We start from the raw sequence: 17,093 nt of genomic DNA, 5'->3' as shown, positions 1-17,093 counted from the left end.
CACCTGCGGAGTCCCCGCGGGCGCGGAGGGGGAGGGGTGGCGGGGGGGGGGGGGGGGGGCGTAGCCCAGTTTGGGAACAGGGTCTGGGGGTTTGGGGGCGCTGGGGGTGGCAGCCGGCGCCGAAACGGTTACCCGGGCTGCGCAGGAGCTGCTCCGGCGTCTCCGTAATTCACTTAGGCAGGTTTCGGGAGGGTGGGGCCGGCTTGAGTTTCTTTTTATTTATTTATTTATTTATTTTTTTTTTAATATTTTTTTTTTGGCACGGAGGAGGGAGAAGCCTGCGACTCCTCCTCCTCCTCCTCCTCTCGTGCGGCAAGCCAATCGGGTCGAGGTGTAAAAAAAAAAAAAAAAAAAAAAAAAAAAAAAAAAAAAAAGGGGGGGGTGAATCGGTCCGTAAGCAAACAGCAGGCTGCTCGGTGAGTGGCTGCGGCGGCGGGTGCCCCCCTTCCCCGGCACGCCGCATGCAGAAGCCCCACATGATCGAGCCGCGAGCTGCCCGCCTGCGCCTCCTCCTCCTCCTCCTCTTCCTCCTCCTCCTCGCCTTCATCCCCGGCGCCCGCCGCCGCCACATCCCGCTTCGGACCCACGCGTGTGCATGTATGTACGTGTGTGAGTGTGTGTGAGCGTGAGTGTGTGCTGTGAGCGTGCCTGCGTGCACACCTCCGCGCCCCCCGCGCCCTGCGGCTGCCTCCGGCTCCGTCTCGCAGCGGCAGCGCCGGCTGCCCGCTCCCGCAGGCGGCTGGTGCCGGATCGAGGCGCAGCGAAGGGACCGGTCATTGCAAGAAGGGGGCGTGACTGTGTAAAGGTTTTTTTTTTTTTTTTTTCCCTCTCCTTTCCTCCCATAAAGCGATTTTTTTTTTTTTTTTCGCAAAAGTGACTTCTGCCCCTCCAATCCTCTTCGCTCTTTACGATCCCTCCCTGCCTGCCGCTGCATTCAAGTTTATTTATTTGCCTGCTGGCGTGGTACGTCTTTCCTTGCTGCTCCTGCTGCTGCTTCAGAGGGAAAAGGGGAGCAGCTGTCGGGCAAGACCGAGAAGAACCGGGGTGGTGTTTTTTTTTTTTTTTTTTTCCCGATCTCCTTATGTAGTCATCTGAGGGGTGGATTCTTTTCCTCCCAAACCCTCCCTGCTCGTTCAAACTGTTTTGTCCTTCCGCAGAAGTTGATGCTCCCGGGACTGGACCCTGCTTTATCACAGAGGCGCTCCGGGAAGCTGAAGCAGATTTCCGCACCTCGCCGCACCGCTCCGTCCCTCCCCCGGGCTGGGGAGGCCAACCAGGACCGGCATCACCAGAGGAGTTTGCAGGCTTGATTTTCCACTTCTCCGAGGTTTTGCTTTTCTCCACGCCCTCCCATAAAATAATTTTTATTTCCATCTCCTTGGTTTCCACGCCGCAATATTTCTTGGATTGGCCGTTCTTTTTTTTTTTTTTTTTTTTCTGTTCCCCTCCTTTTTTTTTTTTTTTTTTTTTTTTCCTTTTGCCTTTGCTGTTGCTCAGTCCTTGGTGCATCCAACGCCCAGGAACAGGAAGGACGAGAAAACCACTCCACAAAGTCTCCTTCAAGACACTCTGCGCTGCAGAACAGGCTCCCCAACTCCCATCAGCGCAGCAAACAAACTCCTCAGGGCTTTTGCTGCCCCTCCACCACCACCACCGCCACCACCACACACCCTTTTATTTTATTTTATTTTATTTTATTTTTTTTAATTTCCTCTTTGCTTTTGCATTCGCGGAGGGCCGGGAAGGAAGACACAAACTTACCGCTCCGAGCTCCTCCGGCCCCCCTCGCCCCTCTCCCAGCCGGCGGTCTTTAATCCGCCGCCGGGACCCCTCGCGGGCTCCCCCAGCGAGCGGAGCCCCGCGCCCCCCTCTCCCCGTCCCCTCGCTCCGCGGCCGCCCCCGAGCCGCGGGGCCGCTCGCAGGGGGCGGTGGGGCGCGGCGCCGGGGGCCCGGTGTATGTCGTGCCCCGGCCTCCCGGTGAATGAGCACCGCCCGCCGCCTGCCGCCGCCGCCCGCCTCGGCCCCCACCTCCCCCTGCCGGGGTGAGGCTGCCTGAGGGTCCCCGCGGGTCGCGCATCCCCGCCGGCTGCCGAGAGGAGCCCATCGCTTCTCCCTCCTCCCTCTCTCCCGCCAGCCTCCCCCTCTCTGCCCCCTTCATTTTATTTTTATTGCCACATTTCCCCCTTTTTTTTTTTTTTTCCTTTTACCATCCTCCCCACGCTCCCCTGCCTTCCACCCCCCTTCCCCTAATTTTTTTTTCCGCCGGGCGCGATGCCGCACGTGGAGATGCTGCTGCTGGCGGCCGCGGCGCTGTGGGTGTGCGTTCGCGGGCAGGAGCCGGGCGCCAAGGCGGTGGCCGACCGCTACGCCGTCTACTGGAACAGCACCAACCCCAGGTACGCGGGGCGGCCGCGGGGGGACTAGAAAAAGACGCGGACGGGGGTCGGGAGGCGCCGGGCGGGGAGCGAGGGGAGCGCCGGCGGCGGCTGCTGCAGCCCGGAGCCTGCGGGAGATGCCCCGTCTGCGGGATGGGGCGGAAAACTTTTATTTTAATTATTATAAATTTTGGGGAGGGGGGGTGAGGGGGAAGCTGGTGCCCCGCCGGGGGTCTCTCCCCTTTATCGGTCCGGATCATCACAGCTCCCCGCCGCCGCCCGTCGGGGGTCCGGGGCTAGCCGAGAGGAGGCGAGGTAGGTACCGGGCCGGGGCCGTCGGGGGGGCAAGAGGGCGCCTGGACGGCGTCCCCGCTCCTGACAGTCGCCTCTGCAACGCGGCGGAGCGAGCACGCTTTGGGAGGCTCCCGTGATTTTCCTGGAGTTTCCCCCTCGCGTTTAGCATCGGGGAATTTCAGCGCTGCTCCAAATGGTATCCGTGTGTTTGGAGGAAAAGTCACCCGGGTATTTTTTTTTTTCCTTGTTAAAGTACGTGTGAACAGACTTTTCCTTTCTCCCTCTTTCTCCCTCTTTCTCCCTCTTTCTCCCTCTTTCTCCCTCTTTCTCCCTCTTTCTCCCTCTTTCTCCCTCTTTCTCCCTCTTTCTCCCTCTTTCTCCCTCTTTCTCCCTCTTTCTCCCTCTTTCTCCCTCTTTCTCCCTCTTTCTCCCTCTTTCTCCCTCTTTCTCCCTCTTTCTCCCTTTCTTTCTCTCTTAAAAAACAAACAAAAAAACCCATGTCAAGCTAGTCTAAATAAATTTGGGGCTATTTTATCTTAGGTTATCTCTTTTTTTATGCTTCTGATACTGCTGTTTGGTTTGAGATTAGCACATTGATTTTTGTCACAGGTCATGTTTTTTAATAGGTCTGTGTTGCCTGCAGAAAACTCCCCTACTCGGTATTCCAGAGTGGCTTCAGAATAGGTGATGCAGAGGTTACGGGCAGAATTTCCAAGTGTGGAGAGGTAGCTGCTCTGTCCCGCACTTGAATGCTGGGTTCCTGCTAACAATGCCTCAGCATTACATGGCTGGCACAAAAAGCTTAGGACAAAAAAGTATTTATCCAAAGAAGCAGCCGTGCCTGGGAACGATGAGCATCTATAATTTTAAGTGCCTGTCTCTACATTTTCCTCTCTTGACATGCGTTGCTTGAAAAAAATTGCTCGTTGTAAATGAGACAAAAAGTTGCATCGTATACCACACATCTGAAAAAATTGCTTCTCTCTCAAAAACAGCTTTTTTTTTTCTTTTTTTTTTTTTTCTATTGTTAGGCAAAATGAAATGTTACTGTTGGAAAAAAAAATATTCACAAATCCCACTGGGCAGAAGAGGGATTGTTGAAAGAAATAGGTTTGCCTAAATGATCTGCACATGTTGCTGATGTAGCAGTTAAACAAAATACTTCAAAAATAACCTCACATTCAGGATTTTTAACTTCTGCAGTCTCGTGTATGATGAGCTCACACGACAACTGCACATGGGTAGAGGTAGTTGAAGGTACAAGCAGCACTCATCTAGTCAGTGGGTATTATGCACTGAGTGAATTTGTGAGGATTTTAATGAGTTTAATGGTATTTTACCGCTGTTAATGAAATCTTCTCTTAGTCCAACATTAAAAATAGCAGACTGCAGAGAAAACTTAGTACTGTTATTCTTCCAAACACCAGAGGAATACTTAATTGCAAGATGCTTCCAAACCTTCCCCTTGAAAAACAAATGCTTATTTCTCTCTTAAAATACTCATTGCCCCCTCTCACAAAGAAAGTATCTATTTGGACATGTGGTGCTTGTCCGTGAGTTAAAACTGTGAGGAAGAGCAGGGTGCCGCTATATTTCTCCTTTGTTTTATTCTGTGTGCCTTTCAAGTTGCATGATCATTACAGAGAAACAGGCAAACACCTCATTGGTTAGACTGGGGAGACCCAAAGAAAAGCAAACACTTTTGGTTTGAAATCATTTTGTCAGGATGTAAGGTGAAGGCAAAATTCGCGTTCGTTACCAATGGTTTTAGGTCATTTAGCAGTGCTGTAGGAATAACTCCTAAGTGATTTATCTGCTTCTAGAGAGAGATTCAGGAAATGGACAGTCAGGTTTTTTACCCATAGAAGTAAGTAGGAATGCTTACTCTGAGATAACGATTTGAAATTAGAAGGCAAAATATGCTGCCATTCTATAGACACCAGTGCGGCCACAGTTCTTTAGCTTACTTTCTTGTTGTACTTATTCAAAAAAATTAACAACCAGTGTAGAACTAATTAACTAAGTTTAGAAATGAAATCTTCATCATTTTGATAGTGATTAAAGGCAAGGTAAAGTAAGGTTTCATGAAAACCCCGTCTGAAGTACTTAATAATGATTCAATTTATCTCGGATACCACGATGCTTAGTTTTGTAGTGTGAAACTCCAGCAAATGAAATATACAGAAAGATCTCATCCTTATTAAAAGATACAATAGTAAGTTGATGAGTGGCCCAACTTGATAAGTACTGCTTGTGTGAACAATATTTTGGTAACTAAAAAGACTCTGTGAGTCTATTAACAAGTTCATATTACATTTCTTGAATGGTTGCCAAAGTTCTGCTAGAATAATTAAAAAGTGTTCTAGAATCATTATTGTTAGTATGTACAAGTAACAGAAAGTTGAATATTGTTACAGAGCGTCTTTTCTTAGAAACATTTTAAGCATTCCCGTTCCTTATTTTCTGTTTCGTATTTTAATTATCAGCATACACAAAGTACTGTAACTGGTGTAGTCCAATTCCAGATGGGATTATGTTTAAGTATCAGACTTTTGAAGTATAATAAAATAAGGTTATTTCGTCTATTTTTATTTGTGTGTGTGCGTGGATTGAAAGTTATTCATGGAATATGCCTGAAAATGTGTCTAATATTTTTGTTATTCTTGGGCTTAGAATTCAGTGCATGTAAATTCTAATTACCCCTTTAATGTCTTTCAGTACCGTCTGCATATGTATTCTTATAGAAGAGAGGAAAATGCTCTTGTCACAGTATATTCCTCTGAATCCAATGCTTAAAATACTTTTGGAAGTTTGTTTGGTAATGGAGCATATGCATTTAATCCTGATAGCTGGTGTCCTTGTAATGAAAATCCAGCCAAAATATCATGTAACTGAGCCAAATATTGAAGCAGTCGACTTGCTTAGCACTTGCTACTGCTGTTAATCTTGTCAAGGTTCAACATGAGCTATTTTTAGTAATTATTATTACATTTTTCTGCTTGCAGGACTGTGCTTCAACGTTGTGGTTGGTATTTAGGTATTTTCCTGTAAGTTATTTCAGTGGCAGGTTTTGTAGCTTCATAAATTGTTACTGGTTTCACGGTAGTTAAAAAGACTTGCCATTCAAGTCTAGTTTCTGGTCACACATAGAGGCCAAACCTTGTAGTCTCAGGAAAGCAAATATTTTTTTATTAGGAGTCTTATTGGATTTGGTTATCTCTTACAGAAGAAAATTGTGTATAAAATTACCTTCACAAGAGAATCATAAAGATATAGGATGCTGATACATTTTCTTCGTGTGTGTGTTTAGGTGGATAATAAAATCAAGAAATCAGCTGTTAATTAGAGAATTGAATAGATTGAAATCATGTCATATTCAATTGGTAAGTTGCCAGTATTAACCTGGGTACCATATTTCGATCAGCAGTGCTAGAGTTCTTGTTAAGAGAGATACTTGGGTATCAGTGAACAGGAAAATGAGTGGATGCTTCCGAAAATTCTGTGAATAGACCAGAATCTTACTACCCGGATGCTTAAAATGTGGAGCATTTTGCAACTGAGTGTTCAGGCACTGAGTCAGAAAAGCATCTGACCCCACTGAACTGCATACTGCAATACTTAAGTTCTGTTGCAGCTGGTGGGTGAATAGATGTGTACTTAAGTGCCTCCCCGAACCCACCAAACGCACAGACCCAGCGCTGAGAAGCTCTGGCCATGGCTGCCTGTGCATGCCTGGCACTTCTTGGGAATATGCTGGCTGGATAGATGGATGGATGGACGAACAGACGGACAAGCATCCTCCATTTGCTGATGTGCATTTGAAGATTTCACCATTGCATGTTGATGGTATATGCTGAGGTCATGCATCTTCTATTTTTTTCTTCTTTCTTTTCCATCTTGAAATAGTTCTGCTTAAATACAGAGATTAGGGAAACTATACAATTGGAATAGGAAAGAGGCAGTTGAGTTTGGTAAGAACAACTAAGAAGTTGGGGGTGAAAAGGGACAAAATCAAGACATTTGCTTTGGGTTTGGTATTCCACATCATTTCTATATCAAGAGAGGCATAATACCCCCTAAGTAAGTGAGCCGTACAAACAGTATGGCTTATGTTTTGGGAGCATTTTATGTGGCAGCTTGCTTCAAGAGCTGAAAGAATCTCTGACTGATTTCTTGTAATTAAAAGATCAGTAGCAGAGCCTTTGATTCTTTAACACCTACTTTCTTTGCTCTTAGTAGTTTTGCCAACACCTCATGTCTCCAAAAGAAGTTTGGTGTTTATTTTAAAAGTGCACTTTTGAGGTAGTTTGAAACATTCTACGGAAGAAACACAAAGAATAATAGTTTCATTGCCTTCCACCTTTGTGTGAAAGGCACCTTGTTCAGTGGTAAATGATTTTCATGAAATGCTCCTTATTAAATCTTTTGCAAATGTACATACCAAGGACATTTCACTGCATTCGTTCTGCGAGCCCTGTATCCTTATGGGGAGGGACAGATAAAGAAGAGCCATCCTCTCCCTCCCCTCTTGCTGTGATCCCAGCAATCTACCAGCTTCATGCTGGGCTGAGAAAATGAATGAATGCAATTAGTCCTTCCGGAGTCACGGTCCTTGCAGTTTTAAGGTGAGAAGTATATAATATGTATATGCATATTACATGGATATGCATGGCTTTCAGTGGTTGTATATGTGCATATATATGTGAGCAAGCATATACGTATGTATGCATTGAAATGTGTCATTAGAAGGAGGTGCGGCATAGAGTAAATCATGATTGTTGTATGGGAAGAAAATCTCTACAATTTTTTAATCAGTGAACTTAACATTGAGAAAATAGTTTGTTACAAACTCATTCCCAGCTCTCGTCTTCCAGCACAGATCTTTTTGGCTTAAAATAATCGCAGTAGTAAAATAAACAATATATATTTATTTTAAAAAAGTGGGATCTGTGTTGTGGTTCTTGGCAGTCTTCCCGTTGTGCTCTTCCTTTGCATGCTGGCAGCCCCCAGGCCAGTAGGTAGGCAGGTGGGTGGATGCCCAAGCACACAGGCACACAGATGTAAAATGAAACAGAGAAGATTACAGGCATGTGCTTTGAGAACTCTCAGGGCTTATTAGAGTACCTTGTTACTGCTTCTTCCTGAAACAGCCGGTGTCACTGGGCAGTGTACTGCATGGTAGAAATATTAGGCTTCAACAAAGCGCGTGAAGAAGGCTGGTCATTTTGATCTCCTTAGAGAAAATGCTAACAAAGACACAACCTTTCATGGTGAAAGCATGAGTAGTCAGTAGTTCTTCCATAACTGTGAGATGCACCTGTCTTGCTCTTCTGGTTCACTGTTAGTTTTTCAGATTTTTTTTAAGGCAAAGAGAAATATTTTGGAACTGCGTTTTTCTTCTTCAGCTGTCCTGTTCTGAACATTTTTTTCAAATGTCTTTATTCTCACGATTAATCTAATCTTCCAGTATTTCTGAATGGTCTAATTCACTGTTGATAATAAAGGGTCCTGTTTAAGTTTTCTTTGCACTTCTGCTTAAAAAGTAGTCAGTCAGCAGCACGCCAATATAACGAAGTGGAAACATTTGGTTTAAAATAAACAGACACGTTATTGAAACTGCTTTCTGGTGATATTACAGTTATTGTGAGTAAACCCTACTGTAATGCAGTTCAGCATTACTGGATGGAAGAAAAGAACCGTTCATGCATTGGAAGTCTCCCTTGCATTTTTGCATTCTCCCTATTCATTGTAGTCTCTAAAAGCTAGATTATAATTGAGCTCATTTAAAATGGTGGGTATTATTTTAAAGTATGCAAACATGGATAGATGTCTGAAATCCTTTTCTAAGAAACTGAGCATAGGTTGTGACATTACAAAACCACAAATTCCTATTCCCACATGTTTTTAAAAATTGTTTGTGTTAAAATCAAGTATTTGAAAATTAAAATAATAATAATAATACAAATGATGCTAGTCTGTGAGGACAGAGATTTTATCTTGCTTCTATAGAACACCATGGTTTCCAATAACAGAAAAGTAAACCTCCTATATGTTTTTCATCTGGGGAAATGTCCATCATATTTTACTGTTGACAGGTTGATGAAAATCCATCATTAGATCCTAGTTTTATGAAAAAATGAGTTTGTTTATTTTTGACTGCTGCAAAATGTAGAGAAAGTTTGATGCCCATTTTCTGTTATCTGATATGATAGGAGTTTTATGCCCATTTTTCTGTTTAAATGCATGACCAGTAAAAATGCTGTCAAAAGAGAAATCAACTAACGAGAAGATACACAAGAGCCCTGTTAATTAGCAAGATGTGCTTGAATAGCTAACAGCAACTTCTTACAGCTAATTCTTCAGGTTTGGCGATTTTTACTGGAAAAGTCAAGATTATGATTCCTATTCTGTCACTTGCAGTATAATCTGGGAGAAGAATTTACCTATCCAGGCTGGTATATGGTGTGAAAAAAAAGGGATCGTAGACTGACAAAACCTATAAGTACAGTATTAGTTACATTTTACTTCTTGTATTTTACTTTCCATCATTAAATCAGCATATTAATCTGACAAAGAACTGTTTGATAGTAATACTTACAATTAAAAAAATACACATTCATCACTGACTAACTTTCAAATTTTTTTTATTTTTTTTTTATATTGGACTCTTGAAGAATCATTTTATTTGAAAGACCCCATTTTAATTTTTTTTATGTCAGTAATGAAGTGGTGCTGGAGTGCAGAGAATGAGTAATTTGCTTGTGAATCATCAGATGAAGTGAAAATCAGTAGATAAGTTTGCTTTGATCACTGTATGCTAAAATATCTTTTTGTTCCATTTTCATTGATAAAATTCAGCCTCATAACAATTAAGAAATACATTCGATTGAATGTATTTTATGTCATAATTAATATTTACAGTGTAGCATGGATGTTGTTTGTTCATTAAAAGAATATATTTTTTCCTCCCCAAAATGGTTTTTTTTTTTTTTTTTTTTTTTTGCTTCTGGGTGGATGCTGGGCAGTGGCAGGCATATTCATATTATGTGGTTTGCTCATCAGTAGTAGTTGAACACTGTGGCCTTTCCGTTGTGGGTAACAGTGAAACTACCTTTTTCCTTTTGTGGACTTCAAAGTAGTATTTTTTCTGTTAATATTATGGTTCAGAAGATTTTTTCCCATTCTCTCTACACACATTCCTTAATCCCATTATCTAATCACACAAGGAATTGTTAAGAAATATATTTTAATTTTTATTACAGTATTTGTACTGTACACAGAATTTTTCATTTTGATTTTTTCTTTACATCTGTTTAAATTTTGTAAATAAATTTGGGTACCTTGTATGCGGTCTATGCCTTTGAAGCAGGAGCTAAATACATTCTAAATTTTTTCATCAAAACTAAACAAATAAATCCTCATCTGTGGCTAAGGCTTTGCTGGTTTTGTAGTGCTATGTAAATAAAATGTAGATTCTTTTTTTTTTTTGTGAGGAGGCAGAAAAAAAATATTTCGCCTACTGGTAGGTTTGATGATGATCTTTGTAGTACAGCTATCAGTCTGCTATGCTGGTTAATCAGTGTTAGGTAAGGACTGCTAACAGCTTTAATGATGTTGCCTTCCATGGAACTGTTAAAAGTTGCTCCAAAGAAACTTCCTAATTAATGTTGCTAATAAGCGGGAAAAACAGCTGCATTGGGTTTTTTTTTTGTGGTTTTTTTTTTCCCCCTTTAGTTGATGTCTAATCAAATTTTAAAAATAGTCGTGTATTCATACAGGCAGGGCATTTGGTGAGCAGAAGTTAACAAAGTAGGAACTATCAATCCTGCTCTCTTTCCTATTGTTTCCAGAAAAGAAGGAAATAAAGAGAGACTCTGGAATTTGAAAGTATTGACCTTCTGACATGCACACACAGCATGGTCATTGCACTGGCCCATAAAGTGCCTTAAGCCACCATAATGGCAAACTGCATTTTTGAAGTTACTGATATGAGAGCCAGCTGGATGGGGGATGGAGAGCCAACATTGACTCTACAGCTATTTGCAAGTTTCCACTTTAGAGACAGACAGCTTCACTTTTATATTCCCAAACTTACCACTTAGGAATAATGTTGCTTTGTTCGGTTTAGCCAGGGATTTGTGACTGCTACATAGACTTAGTACCGTTTGGTCCAGAATTGTGTGGTCATTCTTCATAGAGATCTGCTTCACAGAGTAATTTCATTCATCTGGTGATGGGGGAGGGATGAGAAACAGTGAGGGGACATTCAGATATAGCATTCTTCAAGGAAAATGCGCATCCACATTAGCTAGTCCCCTTCTTAAAGCTTTTTAAAGATTTGGAGCAAGTATTTAAAAGCCAATTCAGGCCCGTGTCTTTGGAATACATGTGATCTCCTAGATAGGCTGTCCATGCGTGATCTGGAAAAGACCTCATACTTTATGTACTGCAACAGCTCTTCCCCCCCCCCCCCCCCTTTTTTTTTTTTCTATTTGCTTACAGTTATTGCTCCAGTACACTTATACATCTTTTTATAGTTCTCTTGGGGCTTAGTTTATTAAAAATTAGTGATCCATCACTAAGCGGGGTACAGTACACATACTGGTGCTCCCAAAAGGGAGTTTTTGTGCCAAAACAGAAGAAATAATAGGGATACAAAAGCTGCCAAAAAGCGTGTCTCCCAATTGCTAATTAATCAGGCAAAAAAGCACCTCAGCAACTACAGTTGAATGTGGGACAGTTTGTTGTAAATATTTAATAAAGATGTGTTAAGGGGACATAATATCTTCTTGTTTGTATCTGTGTATATTAAAAAAAAAAGGCAAATAAAAATGTCATCTATGTGCCAGAGTTGTTGGGGATTTCTTTTATGTTGATGGCATTGTCGCTGGTAGAGCTCTTTCAGAAAACCTCTTGCTGCTTTTGAGCAAAAAAAATATCATTTTGTCTATTTATTGTTCCTGTCTGTTTTTAAGTTGGTGGTTGATGATAGTATCTATAACCTATAAGTGAAGCTTCAGAAAAGATACATTAAACAAAAACACATCTTCAGCAATCTGGGTTACAAGGTATGGGGAAAAAAGGAGCCATTGCTGTGAATATCTGGTATCCAATTCTGCCAATCACTTTTGGCACAGCTCCCATCATGGTTGCTGTGCCCATAATTAAATGCCTGTCATTAGTGTATTTTTCCATAACATTTACAATGGAAAAGGCAAGGGGTCCTTCCAGAGCTATGGCTGTCAGGGGAACAATAAAAACTAATTACACACTCTGCTGTCACCATTGTCAGATTTGCTTTTGGGGGTAAAGAACATGGAAAGTGTGTGCCTAATAATTATATATATAAAATTATATATATACAATACCCAATTGGGGAAACTCAGTCATAGTGAAGTGACATTTACATGGAAGTTTATTATTCCTGTATTCAAAAGACCTTAATTCTAGGGTTGCATTTTTCCCCTCACTTATGGCTAAGTTGCACGCACTTTTCCCTTTACGTTCAGTCACTTTTGCCTTTCTCTGTTTCTTTCTCTCTTGCACACTTTCTGGTGAACTGAGCTTTCCAATAAAATTGCTCAGATCAAAGCTGGTATTTGCCTGCATTTATTAAGTGGGTGCAAATCATCTTATCCTTTGTATTCTTTTGCTTGTGTCCTGCATAGTAAACTGGATAAAAAATGCTGAAAGAAAGCAGCTAGTGCTTTCAGATAAGTTTGCTTGTTCACCTTTTTTCTGTTTTCAGTCCACGGCCTGCGGGTCATCCTCAGTGAAATCAGGAGGTTAAGATTTTGGAGTGTTGCAGCAGTGACTCTGGTGAAGTGTGTGCCAGTTCTGTTTGTTAGTGCACAGATATTTCCCAATGTAAGCATGAGGGCGTAGCTGGAGAGTGAATTATCTGTAGAATGCTGTACTTAAAAGACATTGAAGGAGTAAAGTCATGCCGTTGCACTAATATTTACTAATGTTTTTCTTCTGTAGCCTGTAAAATTAATAATTTATTTAAGCAAATTTTTTTAGCCCACAGATTTTAAAAAGAATAGATCCTTGGAGCCAGGATTTTGAATATGTTTAGGTACCTGGAGTTACAGAGAAGAGCTGTGTGGGATTTTTGAGACTGCTTGGTACCTAGCTGCCTTAGATTTTATTTCTGCTTTCTTACACCTTTAGGTACTTAAATACCTATCAAAAAATGATCCCTAAAGCTGCTTGAGGAAAACAGTGTAAATTTATATTTTATTTTATTTTTTATTATTATTATTATCATTGTTTTTTTTGAATAGGTGAAGTCTGTAGGATCTGATGTGTATAATGAGGAATCATAGTCTATTTGCCTTATATGCTCAATGGATACCAAGGATCTAAAGTTGGTCTTTGTTTTTAATCTGCCATCTTTTGATGCTTTCTTACTGCAGTATTCTAGGCAGCATTCATATCTGTCTCCACGGAAGGGAAGTGATTCTCCCACAGGTTTGGAGAGGAGCTGACTGAGGTCCCGTGGTCACAATGGCATGGTGTTGCTCATGAGCGGGACTTCCAGTCATTAGGCTTGCCTCCTTCCACAAGGCCTTGCAAACCACGCAACTGAAATCTACTGAGACCAAGCCACGTATGTGGATATTTGTCTCAACGGATCCAAATAATATCTAGATGGAACCTTCTTAAACTGCTTTTGCAGGGTTGTGACCCACAGCTTTGGGGAGCTGAGGAGATAGAGGTGAACCCAGTGGATGAACAGTCACTGTGCCACCAGCAGCGTCAGCAGTGTGGGCTGGCTAGCCCTAGGTGGTGAGCATACGGTGAGGCACTGCTGTGCTGGGCACCGTATGTAGTCAGGGACAATTTGGTATGTGCTAAAGAATGATTAAGATCGAAACTAAAATCAGTAGTGCAAAATTAGGATACAGGTTATGTGTTTTCCAAAGCACTATGTGATACATGTTTCTTTCCTGGCTAAGATACTTGTTAAAGACCAGATGGATCTTGTGAGTGTCCAAATATGATAGAGTCCATTTCTCAATGAAATAATTGAAACACTGTATTCAGGAAATAATTCTCTATTTTCTACAAAATACAACAATAATCTTCTACAAAATAAAAGTTACTATTTTGCCAGAGGATCTTACTTCTTCTTTTTAATACAATAACAATGTGTGTTGTTACCTGTTTACCAAAACGCTGACAGCTTTTTGTAGTTTTGTGTTTGTTTTTTTTTTTTCGTATTGTGTTTTGAGGCTGCTGGAAGAATAAGAAAGCAATTTTTCTTGAAGCAATTTCATTTAAAGCAATATCAAATACTATGTTTTTCTTGATTTCCAGTGGACTTGCTGATGTCTAGGGGCTATGAGATACAACATAACGAGAGGAAGAAACATCTTTTAGGAAATGTGACACATTTAATTTGGAAAGACATGCATTGATGAAATACACCTCCTTTTCTTAAAAATGAGTCTCATTTAAAAAAAAAAATAAAGTCCTAATTATTAAACTGAATCCGTCATACATATATACAAAATTTTGTCATGTTTTATAGTTTCTGTTGTAGGATAGTGGACCCAACTTAATGTTACTTGTAAGTATTTGTAATGAGTTGTCTTTAGGGTCCTAGCAATCTTTGAAAATTTTCTGTGAAGTTGATTAAAAAAAAATAAATCTTTGAAATAGTGTGAAAGTTTAATAATTATGTTAAGTTCACAATCCTTTTAAAGGATGTGTACACAATTTTATTGAGGAACTTAAGTGTTAAACAGTCCCCAGACAAACTACATTTACAAAAAATACAGGAACACTTCCTGCAGAGAACATGATCATTTTCTAACACGCTTAATAGCATAATTCTCATTTAAAAACATGAAATATAAATCAGTCTTTTAACACTTGGCACAAAAGTTGGATGCAGATATGTTATTTTCTTCACTAGCAGAAGTTCCATACATTTGTTGAGGGTTTTGAGAGCATAAAGAGTTTCCTCATTAAAGTAAAAATAAAATATAAAGACTGTTGTTATTTGCAGTATCTTTAATCAAGGTGGTATGAAATTTCTCGTTAAGGTTAAGATTCACATTATCATAACAAGTGACAATGTAGGTGAAGAAGGAAAATTAATTAGAGAGGTAGATCATACTTGTTTCTCATTATACCCTGGCTATTCACTGCATTCAAATTCGAAGCGAACCTTTTCTCTATATCTCAACCATATAAAACTTACTTGCCAGGAACACATTATGAAGAGGATCTCCATATTCATTGTTTCTAGTACAAAGCATGATATTTTGCTTTAAAAAAAAAATACACTTTTTTGTGATTTACGCCATCACTTTAATATTACTTTTTCAGACCCTGTCTCTGACTGAACTATATTTTATAGCTTACTGTAAAAAGAAATCTCCGTTTTCCATTTTTCATATTAGCTGTCTTGATTTAGTGCTGATATAATGGCCTTCTTCAGAACAAAGCATTTGGAACAGTTTCATGGGTACTTTGTTTTAGGTGTAGAGTTTGTATCTAATATATTATTACTGATGAAACCAGTTTTGCGTTTGTACCTTCTCTGAGTAAATCTGACCATTGCAGTCAGTGCTCAATTAAGAATTGTTTGTTTGTTTGTCTTGTTATGTCTGAAAGAGGAAATACTGCATCTAGTTTGTGTGATTTTTTTTTCTTTATACATCTATGTGAATGCCTACAAGACCTGAATTTTAGAAGAGAGTATTAGGTAGGTTTAACCCAATCATCTTAAGTTATTTCTTTTCTTTCATATTGGAGTAGATCTACTGTTAAGTCAAAATGTCTTCTGTTTTCCAGACTGTAACCAAAATGTTACTCACAAAATAATTCATTGTAGTGTCATAGTCCCCAGAGTATAGTGAGGTACCTGGGTGAAAAAATTCTGTTGCTTTCAGTTAAATGTGCTAGAGATCAGTGCTGTTTCCTATGATTGCTGCTAGGGATAGTACTCTTACCAGTTGTGGTCTGAGAAACATTTCTACCTTAGAGAAGGAAAAGAAATAAAAAAAATATTTATTTTAAAGATAAATTCAATATTTGAGAGCGTACCTTTCTTTCAATACCTACCTACTACTACTATGGATATTGGTCCATATCAAAATAATATATCAGAAGCAATAATAATGTTTAGACAAATATGACCTGTCAGTTGAGAAAATACCTCAGCAATACAGAATATTCTGATTAGTGATAATGCAGGGTTACTTACTACCTTTTTCTGTAGTATTACATAGTATGTGGTTGGAAATAGGCTGTAAGTAGTATTCTGTAGTATTTATTTAGTCTGTTAACATATTGTGACCAGATGCTGCGCTATATTTGCGTGAAGTTTCCATTGAGTTTACTGAATCATTGGGGATGTCATAATTTTTATTTCTGAGGTCTAGGCAGCAATAAAAGAGAACAAAGTAAGTATCAGCTGTTAAGTGGACAGTATGTTACTGTTCCTTGTTCTTTTTCATTCCTCTCTAAATTTTAAAAACAGTATTAGTAATGTTAAACAATTTTTTAAAATGAAACGTAGTTAAATCTCTATGTAGAGATTTTTCATTTTATTTTCATTTACCACTTCTGCAATGTTCATTTTAGCTTTTACTTCCTTAGTAAGTTACTCAATGTTTTTTTTCCTCTTCTGAACTTTTGTTCCATCTTAGCTACTGTTTCAGTCATAGTTACATTTATTTTGTATATATTAGAGTTTGTTTATCAATATATCGATTAAAATTCTCACCCCTCAAATAAGGTTAGGAGAATGTAATGTGTAAGGTGGTTAAGAGAAATTTGCTGCAGACTGAATTTTGTATAAAGGGAGCATGTACACATTTCCTTAGGACAGGGAAGCCTGTATTCTTTTGAACTCTGTTTTGGAAACAAGCATTTTTAAGCTGCTCAGGAGTCTAACCTCTGCTGCAGATGTGTTTGCGTCTTCCCTTAATTGTATTGGTTCTTTCTACCTATTTTTTGGTGGTTATAAGCATTCCTGCATTCTCTTAAAATGAAAAGGTGGAATAGAAAGCAGTCAGGAACCCCATCTGTTGTTACCAAATGCCAAAAATCAAACAAATGCCAAGACAATAATGCAACAGTATCAAATAAAGCAACTCAAACAATCAAACCTCCATGGACTGAAAAAAGGAAGATGGGAGGTGGAAAGGTGCATCTGTTCTGCTGTTGCATGACCTTTAACCCCAAGGGCTGACATAAACTGTTTTTCAAAAGATCCTGACACCACTAAAGCTAAAGCTGTAATTTTTCCTGTTGAAGTAGTCGATTGTCAGTCTGACTCAAAACTTTGAGTGGAGTCTAACGTGAGAAAGTATGTTCAGGCAAGACTCCAGCCATTCTAAAGGAAAAATCGTATGGCTGCCTTTCGGCTTGAAGAGGTAAATGATGATTGTCAGTCTGTCTGTTTTT

The 17,093-nt window shown here is 40.2% G+C and overlaps 1 protein-coding gene across 8 annotated transcripts in view; it reads left to right on the top strand.

Moving 5' to 3' along the window:
- The first annotated feature begins 398 nt into the window (after positions 1 to 398).
- Positions 399 to 17,093, top strand: part of EFNA5 (ephrin A5) — a 213,114-nt gene continuing 196,419 nt past the window's right edge. Inside the window, exons 1-2 of one of the 8 annotated variants that reach the window (XM_066987636.1) lie at positions 399 to 416; positions 1,158 to 2,396. In XM_066987636.1, the coding sequence (XP_066843737.1) occupies positions 2,272 to 2,396 (125 nt within the window). In that variant the 5' untranslated portion in view covers positions 399 to 416; positions 1,158 to 2,271. Of the gene's footprint in view, positions 417 to 442; positions 598 to 648; positions 806 to 862; positions 964 to 1,025; positions 1,045 to 1,157; positions 2,397 to 3,728; positions 6,528 to 17,093 lie in introns of those variants that run through there. The other 7 variants (XM_066987638.1, XM_066987632.1, XM_066987633.1 and 4 more) reach the window with 7 other exon arrangements.

The sequence above is a fragment of the Anser cygnoides genome, chromosome Z (assembly GCF_040182565.1).
Source record: "Anser cygnoides isolate HZ-2024a breed goose chromosome Z, Taihu_goose_T2T_genome, whole genome shotgun sequence".
NCBI lineage: Eukaryota > Metazoa > Chordata > Aves > Anseriformes > Anatidae > Anser > Anser cygnoides.
The sequence above is the reverse complement of the archived record's forward strand: the minus strand, read 5'-3'. Positions and strand labels throughout refer to the sequence as shown.